At 32.6% G+C, this 19,707-nt stretch overlaps 1 protein-coding gene across 7 annotated transcripts in view; it reads left to right on the plus strand.

Moving 5' to 3' along the window:
* LOC143247042 (ubiquitin-conjugating enzyme E2 Q1-like) overlaps positions 1 to 19,707 on the plus strand; it is an 87,030-nt gene that overhangs the window by 61,549 nt on the left and 5,774 nt on the right. For 5 of the 7 annotated variants that reach the window (XM_076494364.1, XM_076494357.1, XM_076494360.1 and 2 more), the window contains exons 6-8: positions 102 to 253; positions 5,193 to 5,300; positions 19,546 to 19,647. In XM_076494364.1, the coding sequence (XP_076350479.1) occupies positions 102 to 253; positions 5,193 to 5,300; positions 19,546 to 19,647 (362 nt within the window). The remainder of the gene's footprint in view (positions 1 to 101; positions 254 to 5,192; positions 5,301 to 19,545; positions 19,648 to 19,707) is intronic. The other 2 variants (XM_076494358.1, XM_076494363.1) reach the window with 1 other exon arrangement.

The raw sequence follows: 19,707 nt of genomic DNA on the forward strand, positions 1-19,707 counted from the left end.
TTACTGTCATATGTATGATTTAAAATTAAATTAGAACCTTTTTTTTCTTCTCTCCCCCCCTTTTTTTTAATCACCTAAAGTCACTGATTTTTACTTTTCAGGTGTATTTACTGTTGACTTGGTGAATGACAGTTTGTATGAATGGAATGTTAAGTTGCTTATGGTTGATCCAGATAGTCCATTACATAATGACTTGGCACAGTTGAAGGAGAAAGATGGAAAAGATTATATTCTTCTTAATATTTTGTTTAATGTAAGTATTTCTCATTTATTATTATGAAAGGTACAGTATATGCATGTATTAATGAAGGATTTTCTTAAATAAAATTTATAAGGTATGGTATAATGAGGTGTGTATTTAACCCTTCATCCACCTGCTTGATACAGTATAAGATTGATTAACAAGCATATCACAACAGCTGGCACCATGCTATTAAGAACAAATGATTTTAATCTCTTTCTTTTCTATATTAGTTGTAATCAAAATAAACCTTCTAGTAACTAGCACCTCATTTATTCTGGAATAAGGACCTAACATTTAGTGTCTATACAGGCATTCAGTAAAGTGGACAGTTTATCTTTTTTATTCATGTCTTGGTGTACTGCTAAATTCTAAACATTTGAGAAGGATGATCAGTGTTCATACACTTGCAATATTTATTGGATCAGCTCTGAACCACATACTGTAATAAATGTTTTCACAGATTCAAAATGTATTCTAAGGAATACTCATTGTAAATACTGTAGGATATATAAGCTGATTAATTCCATATCATGTTCTCAGAGGAGGGATCAAGTTGACTGATTCCTGTGTGGGTGTGTGTGTTTGTGTTCTGTTGTATTACAGTGTCACATAAATAATTTGATGACACAAGTGGTGATTTGTTGCTTTATTCCCAGCGGATTTCTATTTCAGTTATTGAAAGTAAAATAAACACAGAAACTAAGTGTGAAATGTTGAGCACTCAAAACTCTGAAGAGAAGTACTTTGAAACTTTAACCAATAATAAAGAAAACAATGGAACAGCTAATCCATACCCCAAATACCTCCTGTCAATAATGCTCCATGTCATAGCAATGTACAACTTACAAAAACATGTGGTCTGAACACATCCTAGAAAAGGGGTGTTAAATTCTGAAATTTGTTACTGTCAGTATGGAAGCCGTTTTTGTATAGCTAATTTCTGATGTTAAGGGAATCTTTGTCTAGAGAGTATTTGGATGCAATTAGAAAGGTGTCCCTAATTTCAAGGTTCTCCTTAGGGCTTAATTATTTATTAGGTACAATAACCACAGTGCTTAGGGCTTATGGAATTTCAAACCAAAACTTTTATATATCTATAATTTATCTGACTTTTGGTTTAACTTGTATGGCTGATAGGGCTACAAACAGTAGGTGCCTTGGTCTTACAATTATCTTGAGTACAAATTTCTGCTGAGTATAAAATCACTTGTAAATTCACAAATTTATCTCACACTAGTTGCAAAAACATGGTACATAATTTCTAAACATTTGGAGGCAGCTTTTAACAATTATATTTCTTGTATTAATTTGAAGTTCATGTTTCATATTTATTTCAACTCTTTAAAACATCCATATTGTCTGCATGAAATGTTTCATTACAATGACACAGAATTTTTGACATCCTATTATTTCTTATACTTTTCAGAGAGTAACATCACTCTTGTAGTAAATTTTAACATTCAAAATTTATTTAAAAACATTACAATATATTTCAGTAATTTTGTGCCATTTTAGAGTGTGACAATGCTTTGTTAATGATAATATATACCCATAGAGGATTAGACTCAGATGACTACAAAATTAGGCTGTTACTCAATACACTGGGGCTTGTGATATATTCCTATAAGGGATTAAACATTATTAACTGTGGAAGTAACCTGTTACTCAATAGACAGGGGATTGTGATGTATACTTATAGGGGATTAAACATGATTAACTGTGTAAGTAATCTGTTACTTAATGAACTGGGGATTACAATAACATATATAGTTTATTAAACTCGGATGACTGTAATGATGGACTATTACTCAGTGAATTGGGGATTATGGTATATGTCTATAGGATGTTAAACTAAGTTGATCAAGGTGGGAAGTTGTTAAATATGAAGAATTATGAATCATGTCTACAGGGGATTAGACTTGGTTCATCATTATAATAGGCTGTTCATGAAAGAAATTTGAATTGTAATTTATGTCTATAAAGGATTTATACACAGTTGATTGTGGTGGTAAACTGTTTATCAGTGAGTTGTGAATTATGTGTTTCTTCTCCCCCCCCCCTACACACACACACTACACATACATGAGTGACATGTCTGTGGACTTGTATCACTAAGAAATAAATTTCAATATTTTGGTTGGAACAGCACATATAACCTTTTGTGAGCTTACTTAGGTAGTTGTTAGCCTAATTGATTCTATACGTTTACATTCCTAGTTAACTGAGTAGTTTAATTACTTGTAGGCCTTCTTTAAAGCTGCAATTATTTGAAATAAATTTGTAGAAGCACAGAAATGAAAAAAGCTGAAATTAGTGAAACATTGAATGTCCAGTCAACCTTTTCATTATAGGTTGGGTGGAATCCACCCATCTTGTAACATGAAAGTAATTAAACAATGATTTTTTAATATGTACCCATATTTTGACTGAATTTTGCAGGCTATTGGTAAGGCTTTCTTACACTAAATATCAGGTTTTTGAATCAAATAAAGATGATTTAATTAAAGAATTTATTGTTAAGTGTTTTCTTTGAGAATGTTGACTATTTACATTTTAAGAATAAGAATACTTTCATGTATCAGAAAATGTTCAGATTTCACCTGTAAAATATTTATAACATTCTAATAATTATCAAATGATTTTTATGAAAAAACTTTATATTTTATCTGTTATTTTCACAGTGATCAGAATTTCTGTGCTCAACAGATTAAAACAATCTCAGAAGCACCATAAAAAATTAGAAAATAAATATAAATGATTTTTTTCTCTCTAAAATGACTACATGTTATAACCCCAACACAAACAGCTATGATGTCATGACATTACATATTCACATATATTTATTATTTTTGTTATATTAACCTTTCAGCCATTACTGAGTAACATGATAGAAGTTAGAATGGTGAGAAATGTGTACGTTCATGTTACCATATCCAATAATATAAAAGTGACCTTCTTGGCTGTGTTTTAGTGGACTAGTATTTCATAAGATGCAGTCACATTCCAGTTATAATACATTATATATGTATATAAATTATTACTATTTACAAATAAGTTTTAATAATTAAGTAAGTCAACCAGTTATTTCTTCTAGTTACCATCTGTGTACTCAGCAGCTGCTTGTTGTTAGTTGCTAAGCCTTAAGAAATTTCACACTTGAAGGATGTGAAATGAAAGAATCTTTTTTAGGTTTTTATATATACATTTGAATAACCAAAACAAATCATAAATTACTGTATCAATACCACAGAATGCCACTATAATATATCAGCCTTAGTAACTAAGTTGTATTTGGGTCTAAAAATATTATATGTTGAGAATTCTAAAGATTCAACTTACTAGCTTGAAATTTTGTATTGAAAGAATGAGATGAGATTGTAATACTTGAAAATGGCTGAGAACACCACTTTATATGTTATTATACGACATATAAATTAAGTTTATGTAAGGGACCATTTCCAAAAATCAAGGAAGATGAGCATAGCCACTATGTTTGGTTCAGTAGATTGGCAATATGTCAGCATGTAGAAAAAATAGGAAGTTTTATTTTATATTCTGTCTTTTAAAAAATTTAATATCCTAATTGATACAGAACTATTAGACTTTGTATGTTGACATCACAAGTAACTAATTTGAACCAGTTCTGTATTCAACACACCACATGACATAGAAAATCAATGTTTAGGTGTATTCTATAAATGTTTAATTTTAAATTATAATCTACACTTTGATACCAAACTTGATAAATTCATAAAATAGTAGTTTTATGAGAAAAGTTTTATGAGTAGTGTTATGAGAAAATAACAGATAAAATATAATGTTTTACTTTAAATATACATGAAATTTACTTCATAGATTACTGAAATGAAGAAAAGTACTTTTAATGTGAAAACCAGTTTGCACTGGGACTAGTATATAGAAATTATTATATATATTCGTGGACAAATCTGTTGTAAAAATATTTAATTAAAAAGTCTGATTTTTGTTTTGTGTACAGACTTCTTAGATCTGAAGATTTTTTTATTAGTTCAGATTTATTTTTCAGTAATTATTGTGTTACTTTCCAATCATAGTTGTCAGTAATGAGTAACATTACTCATTGAAATATATTGATTGTTCAAATAGTTTTTATAAAACTGAAATTATTTCCATGTTGTTTCATTTTATGCAGGTTATGTCATAATATGTTGTGCTGTCATAAAGTTGAAGCTCTAACTTCTATTTTGCAAATGAACAATTAGAAATAGTGAAAACATTTTTTTACTTACCAAATACTTGTGTATGTAAGTGTACCTGGTTATTTGAACCTTATGGCAGTATCTTCAGTTTGCCAAACAATATTGGTTCCAAGGAGTTTGGTCGCACCTCACCCAGAAAAAAATAGATAACAAATTTGATTTATTATAACAACTAAAATATACTTTTTATAATTTTTAAAGTATGGATAGTGTTAGTAGAGGAACAATGAAATTATTTTTAAAAATCACTCATATTTTATGTAAAAAAAACAAAAATCATTAGTTTATTAAAATCAACAAAAATGTTTAAACTTCTCACTTTAAGTATGTCTGTCTGTCTGTCCATCCTCGATATGAAAACAATAATGTGAAATTTCATTTAAAAAGCAATAAGAGGATGTAAATTCCTTCATATTCAGTATAAATTAGCTTTAAAAACACTAACTAAATTAAGAACAACAAAGGAATGAAGATATAGTCTTTCCATTTGTTATGTAGTTTAAGCAGATTATATATTGTTTCCTTTATCTGAGCTCAGATTACTGATGGAGTTTACATTAAATTTTGGTTGAAAATATTTTTCTGTATGTTTCAGAACTGAATTAGTTTAACTTGTGATTAAAACTCATAAAATGTATATTTGTAAAACTAAATGAAAATGATGATGATGGTTGGTACTTCTTTGACTTCTATAAAAATTCTTCTGGCAGGAAACCTTCCCTTTTGAGCCTCCATTTGTTAGAGTTGTCCACCCAATCATATCTGGAGGTTATGTCCTTGGAGGTGGTGCCATCTGTATGGAATTACTGACAAAGCAGGTGAAAAATATTAATAGGAATAAAGAACAGTTATCTTTTCTAGGTACACTTTAAGAATGGTCGGATCAAAACTTTTATAAAACCAGATAAAATAAAACACTATTTTAGTAAGTAAATATATTATTTCTGTCAGTTTTTTTTGATGAATTTATGTGAAACGTAAATTTTACTCTTTTTTTTTTTAAATTAAATTCCTGATCAAAATACTTCTTGTTAAAAAAAATAACTGAGCAAAAATGGTAGGTACATAAACTGTAATGATATCTAACATATGAAGAAATTCACTGTGGGTGAACCATTTTCATGGTTGTAATTTATAACAATAATATCTGGTAACAGAGATGAAAGTTTCAGTGGATACAGGATTACAACTTTCATATACAAATTGCATTTGTTACTTGGTCCTTCAAGAGATGCCCCCCGCTAGTTCAGCGGTATGTCTACAGATTTACAATGCTAAAATCAGGGGTTCGATTCCCCTTGGTGGGCTCAGCAGATAGCCCCATGTGGCTTTGCTGGACGAAAACACACAAACACACACCTTCAAGAGATAAAAGTGAATATTAAATCCATTTCAGTTTTTAGGAAATGTTTGATTCCTTTTGTAAGATGCTGGCCTCCACTCATTTGATAAACTAACCACTCTATTAAAAAATGAATAAAACTTGTTAATTGGATCCCATCTTCTCCAAATTTTTAACTTGTGTCATTTAATGCTTTAATCCCTTTATTTTCTGAATATATCATTGAAATTGGAGTATTGTATTCTATCAGCCTTTCATATAATTTTCTAACCATTAATAAAAGCACTTTTCACACTTCTTCCCCCAAAAGAAAATAAGTTGAAGAATTTCTAATCTGTTTCTCTAAAATAACCCTTCCATTTCTGAAGACATCCTAATAGCCCTCTTCTGAATCCTTTTGATTAATTCAGTCTTTTCTGTAGTAAGGGGGAACAAACTGTAAAGAGTATTGTAAGTGAGGCATAGATAATGAATTGTGTAAAGATAATTATCTCTTTTGACTTGTATTAAAATGTCTTTGAATGTATCCTAAGGCTAGAATTCCATTGTGGATTCATGTTGGTTCTTTTATTTAATAGTATGTCATCTAGAAATGCTCTTGTTATTCATTTCACCTTAAAATGTTTTCTACAAGAGAAGTGACACAAACAGCCATATAACTTTCAAAACAACTGTTATCTCTCTTACTCTCTAAGCACATGTTCAGTCAATTTGACTAATGATGTGTGACCTCTTTGTAGTCTTTCAAACTCTTTATAGATTTTATTTTCGTACAATATTTTTAATAAACTAAAATAAAGATTTGCCCATAGATATACTGAATATTTGTTTTGAAAAGTCCATGTGCTAAATAACTCTCATGTTGAGATTAAAAATACTTTCTATCATCTCAGAAATTTCAGATTTACTAAAACCTTCTAAATACATTTCAAACATTTTGCTTTTAGTAAAACATTGTTTTATATTTCTCTGCTCTATTTCTTTAAAAGCTCAGTCAATTTGACCAAATTTGTAACCACCAAAAATAAATTGCAATAAATTTAAATTACTTTTTTCCTTTCAAGAATGACTTAAGATTGTAACATGAAACTACATTTGTTTATCCTAATTAGCTCCAGGTTTGTAACAGTATATATCTGTTCATAATTAACTTTTATTGCCTTTTGAAATGTGCCTAGCTACTGTCTGTGCCTCTATAAGTTCTAAATTACTTGTAACACATGCTTATGAATTACATCACGCATGTACTGCTTGCCACATGAAATAATTTTGATATTATTATTATTTATTTATTTATTTTATTTTAACTAATCTTATATTAACCAACTTAAAGAAAAGCTGTTTTTTTTTCATTTTAGTTCCTCTCTGTGCAGATTCCTGTATGTGGTGAGGGGGACCTCCCAGGGAAAGTTCTGTTCTTTCAGTTTACCTTCTCTGGGATTTAAACATCCACCCATATGCTTGCTGTGCGTGGTGACCTGTGAAGGGAAGGAGAGGATCATGGTGGTTGAGGGGTCCAACTCTAACACACCACTTTGGCCTCTAATTACTGTCGATGGATGGCCTTGGGTCAGTCAGCTGGTCCACTTGGGCTAGGGTCAACCAAGTACCAGTATTGGATGTTCTCAACAGGTGTTGTGCACATTGTATCTGATGCTGGTGTTTAGGTGTAGTGCTCACAAAACCTTTACATTGTAGTGCATCCCCTCGTACGGCTCTATGGTGGGTGGGGTCAGTGGGCACCAAAAATTTTTTTTATTATTATGGATCCTCCAAATAAAAACTTAAATGAAATAGTGAAGAAACAGTCCATAGGTAAACATCCACATCTAGAAGATTCTGAGCAGCAATCTTCAACATCTCTGACACTTGTACCTCGTTTTCTTATAATACATTCTTTTTCAAACAAACCTTTAGGGCAGATTTTTCATTCAGAAGGGACTAGAGGGACTTTCTGGCTCTCCAAAGTCAGTAAAGAAGCTTTGCTCTGGTGACATATTGGTGGAAACATCAACATCTAAACACAGTGAACTTCTCTTGCATTCAAAGACGATTGGGGATATACGTATTGAGGTTACACCTCATGCTACTTTGAAATCATCATGAGGAATTATTGTTGAGAGGGATTTGAAGAACATCCCCAAGTCAGAGATTCTTGCTGGTATCTCCACCCAAGGAGGTTCTGCAGTGAGGCACATCTCCACTTGCAAAGATAGAATTATGATGCCAAACAATGTCCTCATTCTGACATTTACATCACCACGTCCATCTGCCACAATGAAGGCAGGTTATCTTAATTGCAATGTAGAGCCAGTGTCAGTGGTTTGGTCACTTGGAGATGTCATGTCGTGGTTCCTTGACGTGTGCTTTCTGCAGTGGCAAAGACTACAATGCCTATGAGTGTGAAATGGACCCTCATTGTGTCAATTGGAATGACTCTCACCCATCCTACTTTCGTTCTTGCCCTAAATGGTTGGAAGAAAAAGAGGTGCAGCATTTGAAAATAGTTCAAAACATTACTTATCCTGAGGCTCAAAAGTTATCATCCACCACTTCATTTCAGATGTATGCTGTAGTACCTCATTCCACTACTACAATGGGAGTGCAGACAGATCTATCTATGCCTCCAAAAGAATCATTCTCAAACCAAAAGAAAAGTCTTTTGACCTCCATGGTTAAAAACGTTGATGAATCATCTTCAACACCCATCTCTATCCCTAACATACATTCCACCAAATCCCAAGATCCACTTCCTACTCTCAGTCACTGGAATCCTCTTCCAACAGCAAAGACCTGCTGAATCAACCCAGGACAAGATCCATAGAGGTCGACAGACTTCCTCTGAACAAAGACAATAAAGAAAAAAGACGTGGCCTTAAACAAAGGGCTCCACCCAATTTGCCTACACATAAATGAAAAAGACTGCCCTGATACAATGGAACTGTCAATGTTTACGTTCTAATCTGGATGACATCAAAGCACTGATTGCTTCCTACCATCCTGTATGTCTTTTCTTACAGGAAATATTTCTGAAACCTGCTTGATACAGTCACCTTTCAGCAGTTTTCTTTGTGCAGAAAAAACAGGCTGTGTAATAGACGAGTGCAGAGGAGGGATGGCACTGTTGGTTGATCAGTGTGCCAACCCTGTATTTGCACTCGACACACCTTTAGAGGCTGTAGCCATCTGTATTTCCTTGGGTTGTACCATCACTGTTTGTTTTCTCTGTCCCTCGCTAGTACAGCGGTATGTCTCCAGATTTACAACGCTAAAATCAGGGGTTTGATTCCCCTCGGTGGGCTCAGCAGATAGCCTTATGTGGCTTTGCTATAAGAAAAACACAAACACATTGTTTTCTCTACCTGTTGCCTGGAGAGACCTATGATCAATCAGACCTTGATGCTCTCATTGAACAGTTGCCATCTCCCTTTTTGATCCTGGGGTACTGTAATAGACATAATCTCTGGGAAGTGCTGATATTGATTGGGAGGTGTCGTTCCATAGAGCATTTGCTCTCTAATCACAACCTTTCTCTTTTCAGTATTGGTTCTTATACTTATTTTCATGCACTTAGTCTGTCCTTTACTGCTATTGATCTCTCAGTTTACACAGATTCACTGTTCTCCCACTTTTAATGGAGGGTTGACAATAACTCATGAGGCAGTGATTATTTTCCTATAATTTTGAGAGAAACTGGCTGTAGTCAATGCCACCCAACTTGCATGCCTAGGTGGAAGCTGAATCAAGCAAACTGGCCCTCTTTCACTGCTCTTGCAGAACTTGATCCTGCTATTGTTTCTAAGCCATCAATAGATGACTATGTGGCAGTAGTAACTGACTGTATCATACAGGCAGCTGCTCAGTGTATTCCAAAAACCTCGACACGTTTTCCACGATATTCTTATCCGTGGTGGAATTCTGCCTGCCATGTGGTATGGAAGGCTCAAAATTGAGCCTGGGATGCTTTTCATAGATTTTCCACAGTCTCACACTGCATAGCTTTCCAGAAGGTCCATGCACATACTTGGTGGATAAGACATCAAAGGCAGAAAGAATCTTGGATTATGTTCACAACCAGCATATCTTCTACCACCAGTTTCAAATTCATTTGGGACAAGATTTGAATGGTCAGTGGGCAGTATAATTCTGTCCCCCTTTCAATTTTGCTCTCTGATGGCCAGTAATTAGCTGATACCCAGAGTATCACTGATACTGAAGGTGAGAGTAATTGCTGGGTATCTAGCACTTATGCCACTTCCTCCACCTTCTTAGCCATCAAGACTCAGGTAGAGTGATCACCTCATTTCTTTCGAGCTGATTGTCTCTATGACTATAATCATTCCTTTACATTGGTTGAACTCAAACTGGTCCCTCATCAGTCTGGCAGTATATCGGTTGGATCTGATGATGTACACTATGAAATACTGCACCATCTATATCCTGCTTTTTTTGTTATTCTCTTGATTGTTTTTAACCGGATCTGGCAGGAGAATGTTTTTCCTGATGTCTAGCACCAGGCTATTATCTTACTTTTCTCTAACCTGGGAAGGATCCCAAGATTCCTTCAAACTACCATCCAGTTGTTTTGATGAGCTGTCTCTGTAAGACCTCGGAGAGGATGGTTATTGCTCAACTTTTTTAGTTCCTTAAATTAAAGAACCTCCTCTCGCCCACCTAGTGTGGGCTCCGACGACAGTGCTCCACCATGGACCATCTGATTCAATTTGAAACATCAATCGGAGAAGCCTTTCTCAAATGACATCTTGTATCAATATTCTTTGATATTGAAAAGGCTTATGATACAACATGGAGGTATAGCATTTTGTGAGACCTCCATATATATGGGTTACATGGCCATTTGCCCATCTTTATTTAAAAAATTTTTAATTAAAAGGCGATTCTAAGTTTGTGTGGGTTCAAGTGCAGTTGGATGAATTGGGTCTATCCTTGGATAACATTTGCTGTATCCACTGGTCAGCTCATCCTACCATGGATTATTACAGTACCCAGATGTGACCTTTCTTTAAGTCATCTGAGACACTCCCGATTGGAATACTGTCTGTTATTTGCTGAACATCTTTTGAACAATCCTTCCATTCTTATTTATACAGACAGTTTGAAATCAGATGACTATGTCCCCTCTACATTTTCTGTGTTCACTTCTGAACTTATCCCATTTTTCTTGCCTTGGATGACATAGAAGCTAAGCAGTACTCAAATTGCACTGTTTATACTGACTCACTTAGCTCTCAACTGGCCCTGTAATCGCTTCATGTTAGTTCACATCCTGTTCTTGCCGATATTCAAAACCGACTTGCCCATTTCTCCTTAACATCTCCTTTTATCAAGTTTTTCTGGATATCGGGCCACATTGGTATTCTCAGGAACAACCTTGCTGACACAGCAGGGAAATCTGTCTGCTCTGGCACTATCACTCCTGTGCCTGTTTCATTCAAGCATCAGCTATGTGCCAATTGGCAGTCGACTTGTAGTTAGCAACATGAAAACAAGCTTTTCCAAATAAAACCCTCTCTTGGACTTTGGCCATCTTGCTTCCTTAAGGATCTGAAAGAGAAAGTTGTTCTGACATTTTACTGTCTTGTCATTGTTATGACTCTGAACAACAACACCATTTTAAATATGTTCTGTCCCAAGGTTTATCTGTAACGTTAGACAATGTTATTGATGATAGTGACATTGTCCATCTTAGGAATGTTCTTAGTTTTCTAAAGGCCATTTATCTTTAATGGTATTTAAGTTTTTTAATTTATACATTAAGACTTTTTTTTATGTAATTTCCATTTAAGAATCAAAGTACATCTAGTTTGATTTGAAATTAGAAAATGGCCATAACATCAAATAACTCAGAACCAGGACTAGAAAGGCCAACTTCAGGTGACTAATGGTGGTTTTTGAACTTGCCTGTTAGTCTTCCTGGTGGGTTATGATAATTATATTTATGCTATAAAAAGTCTTTTACAACTTGTATGACTGTAATTTTTATCTTATTGCTGCAGACTAGATGTATAAATTGGATTTAATGGTATTTATGTTTTTTTTGTTTTTTTAATTCAAAAATTAAACTTTGTTTTGTTTTACTTTAATTTCCTTTTATGAATTTTAATAATTTTACTTTAATTTTAGCATTTTACGAGATGTTTGGCACAGATAGCCTAGTTGCTTTGCGCCATAAAACACCAAACCAACCAACCAGTTATTTTAGTTGCTTTTTTAACAATAAAGAATAAACATGATAAACAAGAAATAAATACTAACAAGTCTTCTACTTTACTTGCTGTTGAGGACACTGAACTGTTTTTTTACAGTATTGGTAGCATTGCACTAAATGTTTAGTTAATTAAGTAATGCACCAAAGAACATTGACTAATAACATGCAACAAATATACAATAACCTCCAATTTAGTTTTTCTGGCTTTTTAACTGTGCAACAAGAACTGTTACATATTAATCCAAGCTGGTTGTTATGTTTTTCAGTGGAATGTAGATTGTAATCTGAGTGAAACTGACTTTCATATGGTCAGAACACAGCATTATGCAATGTGCTATTTGATAGATGAAAACCTTAACTTTCTATTGGCTATAAGTGATATATGATTAACTGTAAGAAAGAAGTATTTAACATATCCTGGAAGAGAGGATGTGATGTGTGACCGGAGAGGTCTCTTTTTCTCTTTGATAGCTATGTTACTGAACAAAATTGAAGGCTATCAAAATTATGGTTTGTCAACAATGAAAATTTTATAGTAAGTAACTTACATTTAATATTGTGTTTACTGGAGGGTATATAAAATAAAGATGTCAAGAAAAAGTGTCACACTAGGAGTATTCACATTTTTTAAAATTATCTTATAGAGTTAAGAACTTGAAACATGTATACTATTAAAATATAGATTATTAACTAAGATTTTATCTATTACTAATTGGTATAGTGTATACAAACATTTTGTTAATAAAACTTTGAATGTGAGACACTGAAACTTTGTGTCATGGATTAACTCCACTATTACAGGTAAGTGGGTCAGAGGCAATGTCATTACGTTTGTTGACTTGCATTAAAATTTTATGTAACTTCTATTTTATGAATTTATTTCATTAAGTATGGTATAAACATGTAGATTATAATTTAAGTTTTCATATTATATATTATTTAACTTCTTAATTTAAAAGTAAATATTACACAAACATACCAAAACATTTATTTGTGTCATGTAGTAAGTTGAATGCAGCTATAGTTCAAATTAGATGCTTGTGATGTCAAAATACAAATTAGGAAGTCAAATTACTGATATTTAAAAGCTATGATATAAAATAAAAACCTCCTGTATGCTGATGTATTGCTAATCTCTTGAATCAAGCACAATGGCTCTGATCACATCATTTGGCTTTAGGAAATGGTCTCTTATATACACTTATTTCTGTACATAACATGAATAACCAACCAAAAGCTTAGGATGTCCCATTTGTGATTTTCCCAGCCATTTCAAATATTAGATTTTTCAGAAATAAATGCAGTTTTTAAACTGCAAAGTTTGGAAAAGAGTAAACCAGTGTTATAAAACATGCTTTAATCAAAATAAGCACCATTTGCTTCAACACACTTTTGTCAGCATGTAACAATGCTGTTTATGCCGCTGCTGTAAAAATCAGAATTTCTACGGTCAGTTAACTCCCTGAAAGCTTTTTCTGCAGCTGCCTGGTTTTGAAAGTGTTTATTCTTGAAAAAGTTGTCAAAGTGCTTGAAAAAATGAGAATCTGTAGGGGAAATGTCTGGGGAATAAGGTGAATGAGGCAGAACCTCGATTCTCAATTCATTCAGTTTTTTTTTTTTTTGAGTCATCCATGACAGGTCTCATAATACCAATTTTGTTGATCTTCAGTCAGCTCATGCAGAACCCACTTATCCAATTTTTTCATCATTCCAGTTGTACTCAGGTGGTTGGCAATGCTTGATTGATTTGCTTATGTCTAGCTGTTCTTCAAGCTCATGTACTGTTGTGTGAGGATCTGTCTAAACTGCTTCTCTTAATATGTTTTTATCTAAGGATGGCTTCCTTCCATGAATTTCGTGGTCTTCAGTACTTTTATCTCCATGTCAAAACTTGTACATTCATTATCAGATCCTTGGCCAAATATCTTGTTGATGTTCCATGTAGTTTTGGTAGTTTTTTGTCCAAGTTTGAAGTCATAGAGGAAAATCAGATGAAAGTCCTTCTTATCCATGCCACCATGGGGGTAAGGAAACGTACTCTGAATTGAAACAGCAGACAGTTAAGACACCTTGTAAGTGACAAACATTGGATTAAATCAACCAAAAATAAGTTACTCAATATTCAGCTTCTAAATATCATCATGAGAATTCCGACATTTATTTCTGGACGACGTAACATAGTACCATCGTTTCTTTCTTTTGAGACACACCTTTATGCTGGTAAGTTGAATCTTTAGTCTATTTGAGGTTTTGTATTTTTCTTAGATACAAATACAGCTTAGTTATTAAAATTCATAAATTTATTGTATCAGTGAAAAAAATTTGTGATTTTTTTGGTTATACAAATGTATATGTAAAACCTAAAACAAAATTATTTCATTTCACATCCTCCAAGTGGGAAATTTTATAAGGCTTAGCAACATGTGAAAAACAGCAAATGAGTAGGAATGTTGTAACTAGAAGAGATAATTGTTTTCTTTATTTACCATTTTATGTTTTAAAAAAAAGTTAAGAACTTGTTTGTAAATAGTAATGTATATACATACATAATGTTTAATTAACTGAAATGTGACTAAACTTTTATGTTTTCATTTTAGAATCTGTAGTCATATATTTACTTCCTGACTTTATATGGTGGTTGTGAGATCAGTTAAAATATGGAAATACTTTATTAAATTGAACAAAATTCAGAGGGCCTGGGATGGCCATCTGGTTAGGGGTCCTCAACTCCTAATCTGATGGTTGTGTGTTTGAATTCTCATTACACCAAACATGCTCACCATTTCAGAGATGTAGACATTATAATGTAATGGTCAATCCCACTATTTGTTGGTAAAAGAGTAGCCCAAGAGGTAGCAGTGGATGGTGATGACTAGCTGCCTTCCCTCTAGTCTTACACTGCTAAATTAGGGATGGCTAGCATAGATAGCCCTCATTTAGCTTTCTGTGAAATTCAAAAACAAACAAATAAAATTATGTAAAATAAAACTTTCATAATATAATTCTCAAGAGATTCACTCAGTGCCTGAAGTGTCAGTGGTTATAATTAGGTTAAAAAAATATACAAATATAACAAACCCAAGTTAAGTATGTTTCTGTTGTCTGTCTGGTTCATATGAGTATTTAGTTTACATTATGGGAACTATTTGTGGAGACTTGTGTATCTATTGTAATTTTAAATACATTTTTATGTGCACAGAGAAGAATACACTAATATAATTTATTTGTGTGCAAATTCTTTGTACACCTACAGCTGTCTGGCTTTCTAGTCTAAGGCATCCTTGAGCCTTTATCTCATAGATTTTTAATTCTAAGGTAAGTACTTGCAGTATTCAAAAAAAATTTCTTTTATCCATATCCACCCCTTTCAAAAACACCTTTATTTGCTGAAACTTGTATGTGATGCTGTAGCTTCCAGATGGTACGTATATGTCAGTGGGCAACATTACCACAAAAATTTACTATCCAACATCTTGTGTGAGAATTGTAAAAACAAGAATCCAGGTATGTACCAGCTGCCCTGAATAAGTTAATATGTTAAAATATCAATTGTAATACCTTTAATAAAGTTTTTATATTAATATGCTAAAATAATTTTGTACATTTAAATTTATTGAACCCAGTAAAAATGACATTTGTTGATTTGACCAACTTTGAACTGTGAAACTGTGTTTTATAACTTTGACTTTACCATGTGTTTCATCATAAAAATTGGAAGCTTTTAGTGAACATTACAAGTCTATTTTATACAGTTAAACAGATTTTTAGAATCATTTTTATGCTAAATACTAAATGTTTATTCTGTGGCTTTCTTAAGTTGAGTGAAAGGTATTTTCCATGCTAAGAATAAAATACTTTTTATATTAAAATATTAAAAATTAATATACAAGGTGAAGTAGTTGCACGAAAAGTAACTTTTAGTGAAAATGGTACAGCCCTAAAAAAAATGGACTGTGTTGTTCATATTCTACATCACAGTCATCAGGAGTGATAGTTAGATATTGACTTATCTTCATTAAACTTGGAGCCATCACAACCCACGTCAAAGAGCTTACAAACCAGAATTCCAGTATGGTATTTCTTCTACATGTGGACTACTAGCTATATTCAAAATAATCTTTATTGTTTTCCTTAGTTTGTACTGATCCTTTAATATGTAATTTCTACTTGAAATCAGTGTTATTTATATAACATTTTATCAGTTTATAACATAAGGTGTCCTTGCCATGTACTTTTTCAAAGTCTGTTTAAATAACTTGTATATCTTTACATTCAGCAGCTACTCTTTTTATCTTCCTTATTCCTGAATTCCACGTTTCTAACCTTTGGCCAAAATAAACTTAATTATAAGTACAAGGAATTTTTTTAAATGCTGCATCAGCTCTTTCTATTACACACATAAGATAATTATTTAGCTTACAATATAATATAGTGACTTCTCTTGTTGACATAACTTTAACATGGCAAGCATACCTTCTTGTCATCAACTGTACCACATTTTAACCCTTTAGCAGAGATGCCAACTATTTCAAATGACTGAGCATAATGATTGTGGACAGAGCCCTTTATCATTTGAGGCTGCTAGGCCTGACCAATGTCTCTAAGCTGTTTATTATTATATTATTATTATAATTATTATTATTTATTACTGCTATAGATTGCTCATTTATGACTGTGTTTTGTGTATTTAATAAATAAATTTTAAAAAATTCTTTTGAAATTATGTCTTTTTATTTAGTTCAGAGTAACAAACATACTGGCAAAACATTTTTCTGAATAGATGTCCTGCATGATCGGGTACAGCTTGGGGTAAATTATGAGCAATGACGAATTGCGTGAACATCACTTCTGTATTTATGGTTTCATATTCTAAATTCATACTCATAAATGTCGTTATCTGCATCATTTTTTGTCTTCATCTCAGCCTTTTGTTGGTGAGATGCCGATTTTGCATGTCTGAAACAATCGTTTATCCCATCATGCGCGCCACAGAAAAATCAATGTGACAAACTGTACAAAACGCATGACTGTCACTGACTTTTGATGCAATGACTGGATATTTTGCACTATACTCTTTCGTAAATTTTTGATTCACAGTTTTAGTCCTTTTAGATTTGCCAGAAACAAGACAATCTTATGAACGAGGCCTCTCTTTTTCCATCTTGTGAATGATTGCATTGGTGTTTCTGTGCCACTTAGAAAACGAGAAATACCCATCTACGTGAGCGCTGATTGGCTTAAAAGTACTAATGATGTAACTATAGTGCTTCCCCCACATACCCAGTATGGAAAAGCACCTCACTCAAACTATTGGTAGACATCAGAGATACAAATATTTTTTATTATTTCATGCACAAACATGATTATCACAAGTAGCCATTTGGACTATATCTTTTATTTATTATCAAAATTTATTTGTATCTCACTAGAAATTTTCTTTTCACCCCTTTCAAGCCCTGGGGGAACAATTTATCACTTTATTGTATAGGCCTATATAATATATAATAATTTGGGAGTTGCAACAACTCGAAATATTTGTCTGTATGAGTGTATGATCGTAATGTATACACCAAAATCAAAATGATTACGCTCAAATCGCAATGGTTGGCATCTCTGCTTTAGACATGCTTATTGCTGTATGGTGACCACATAATGTGGTATGAGTTTTCTGCTCAAACAAGCTAAGAGGATTAATATTCAACATGACACACAGTGTTATATAAAACTAGATGACTAAAACATTGGTGATATTTGTAGTTTAAAATTGTTAAGAGTAAACAATCATTAAATAACATTAAATCACTCCAATGTTTTCACACTTGAAGAGACAATTGAACTTGTACAAACTGTCAATCATTCTGATTCTGAACTTATCTGATTATGATATTACTGAACAAAATGTATGTACTTAAAGGGTTAATATTTTATGTCATGAAGTTTTAAGCTTATTATATAATTCTTATACAGCCTATCATTACTCTCAGGATCCCAGTCTGTAGTTACATGTTTCAAAAAAATTGACATTTGATTAAAATAGTAAGTACAGAATGTTTGTGATTGAAATATAAACATGGAAAGTGCAGATAGGTTTTGTAGCCTCAGATGATACATCTTTCTCATAAAGCCATCATAAAAAACCTTTGACCTAGTTGTATTCTGCACTAGTAGTTGAGCTAGTACAATTTTTTTATATTTTGTATTCTCAAAGGTTTGTTAAACCTGTCTGAGAATATTATAATTTTTTTCCATTTTCACTAATTTTGTTAAAAAATCTATAATAATAAATGAAAAATGTATTTGAAGAAGAAGTTCTAGCACTCCAAGCAGTTCTCATGAAGCAAAGTATAACAGTAGGAAAACTGGATATTAGTTATAAGCATGTCTGTAAGCTTGTAATGCTAATTACAAACAGTCTTGTAAGTCAGAGAGGGGAAAAGCTTCTTTAATGGTTTTGCAAATTTATGTATATCTTAGAAGTAAGGAATGTAGCTTGTTCAAATTTTGATTCTTGCACAGAATTATGTATAGTTTGTGTTTCTGATTGGTTGAAAACTGCAGGAACCTGTTTTAGAAGTTTGAAAATTCAAACTGAAGCTCAGACTTGTCACTCGACACAAAAATGAAATTTGTTGAAATATTCCTTCATGAAGTTAACACTTGATTAAAAAAATAATAAACTGTTTTCCAGCAAAGTTTAGTGGTGTACATTAATAATCAAGCTGTTTAAATTTTGTATGTCATATCAGAAAAGAATAAGTCATGATATGCACACTTTGACATTGTCATATGGAAAATATTAGTTTTATTCCTAAAACTATTTAATGTGTTACATAACCTGATTCTTGGTTCATGAGCAGTGGCTGTCTCACACTACTCTGTTATTTAAACATTAAAAGTATTAATGACTAAAGTAACTTCAGAGCTAATATTTTACTGTCAGTTAAATTTTGTTGTTTTTCATAAAGTTGATGCAACATGAGATGGTGGTGTATTTGTGAAGCTGCTACTGCATGAGGTTTAGAATTTATCAATGTTTAACATCCTTTTATGTGCTTAATATTTCCAGAAATCATATTCTGTTTATAGTACATGAAAAGGTAAAGGTATCCACTGAATTAATTTCTGGCAGTAATAAAATATTTTATTTTAAGCAAAAAGAAAAAAATGGTTGTGGGGTCTTATATTGGGAAATAACTTGCAATACTTGTGGCTCTTCAAAGTTGCAAGCCTGCCAGTTGCAACCCAGAGTGTTGGTGAGCTTCATTTCTATGTTCCTAAACAAGAGCACATTTTAAATGAAATTGGTAAACCTAAGAATTGTTGTGATGTAATATATTACTTTCAGAAAGGGATTTGGATTACTAGCCTAAGGATATTTGTATCAACCTCTCTTGTGGTACAAGTTTAATGAATATTTGGTTACTGCATTTTATTTCGTTTTCTGTGGGCATGAATTGAAATTGTGTGTAAATGTTTGTTTTGTCGATTATAGGGTTGGAGTAGTGCTTATACTGTAGAAGCTATAGTCCTTCAGATTGCTGCCACCTTGGTTAAAGGAAAAGCTCGTGTAAAGTTATGTGGAACCAAGTTACCGGTAATGTCAGTTTTTGGTATTCTTTAACAAAGTTTTGATGATAAATGATGAACATTTACT

The sequence above is a fragment of the Tachypleus tridentatus genome, chromosome 3, assembly GCF_004210375.1.
Source record: "Tachypleus tridentatus isolate NWPU-2018 chromosome 3, ASM421037v1, whole genome shotgun sequence".
NCBI lineage: Eukaryota > Metazoa > Arthropoda > Merostomata > Xiphosura > Limulidae > Tachypleus > Tachypleus tridentatus.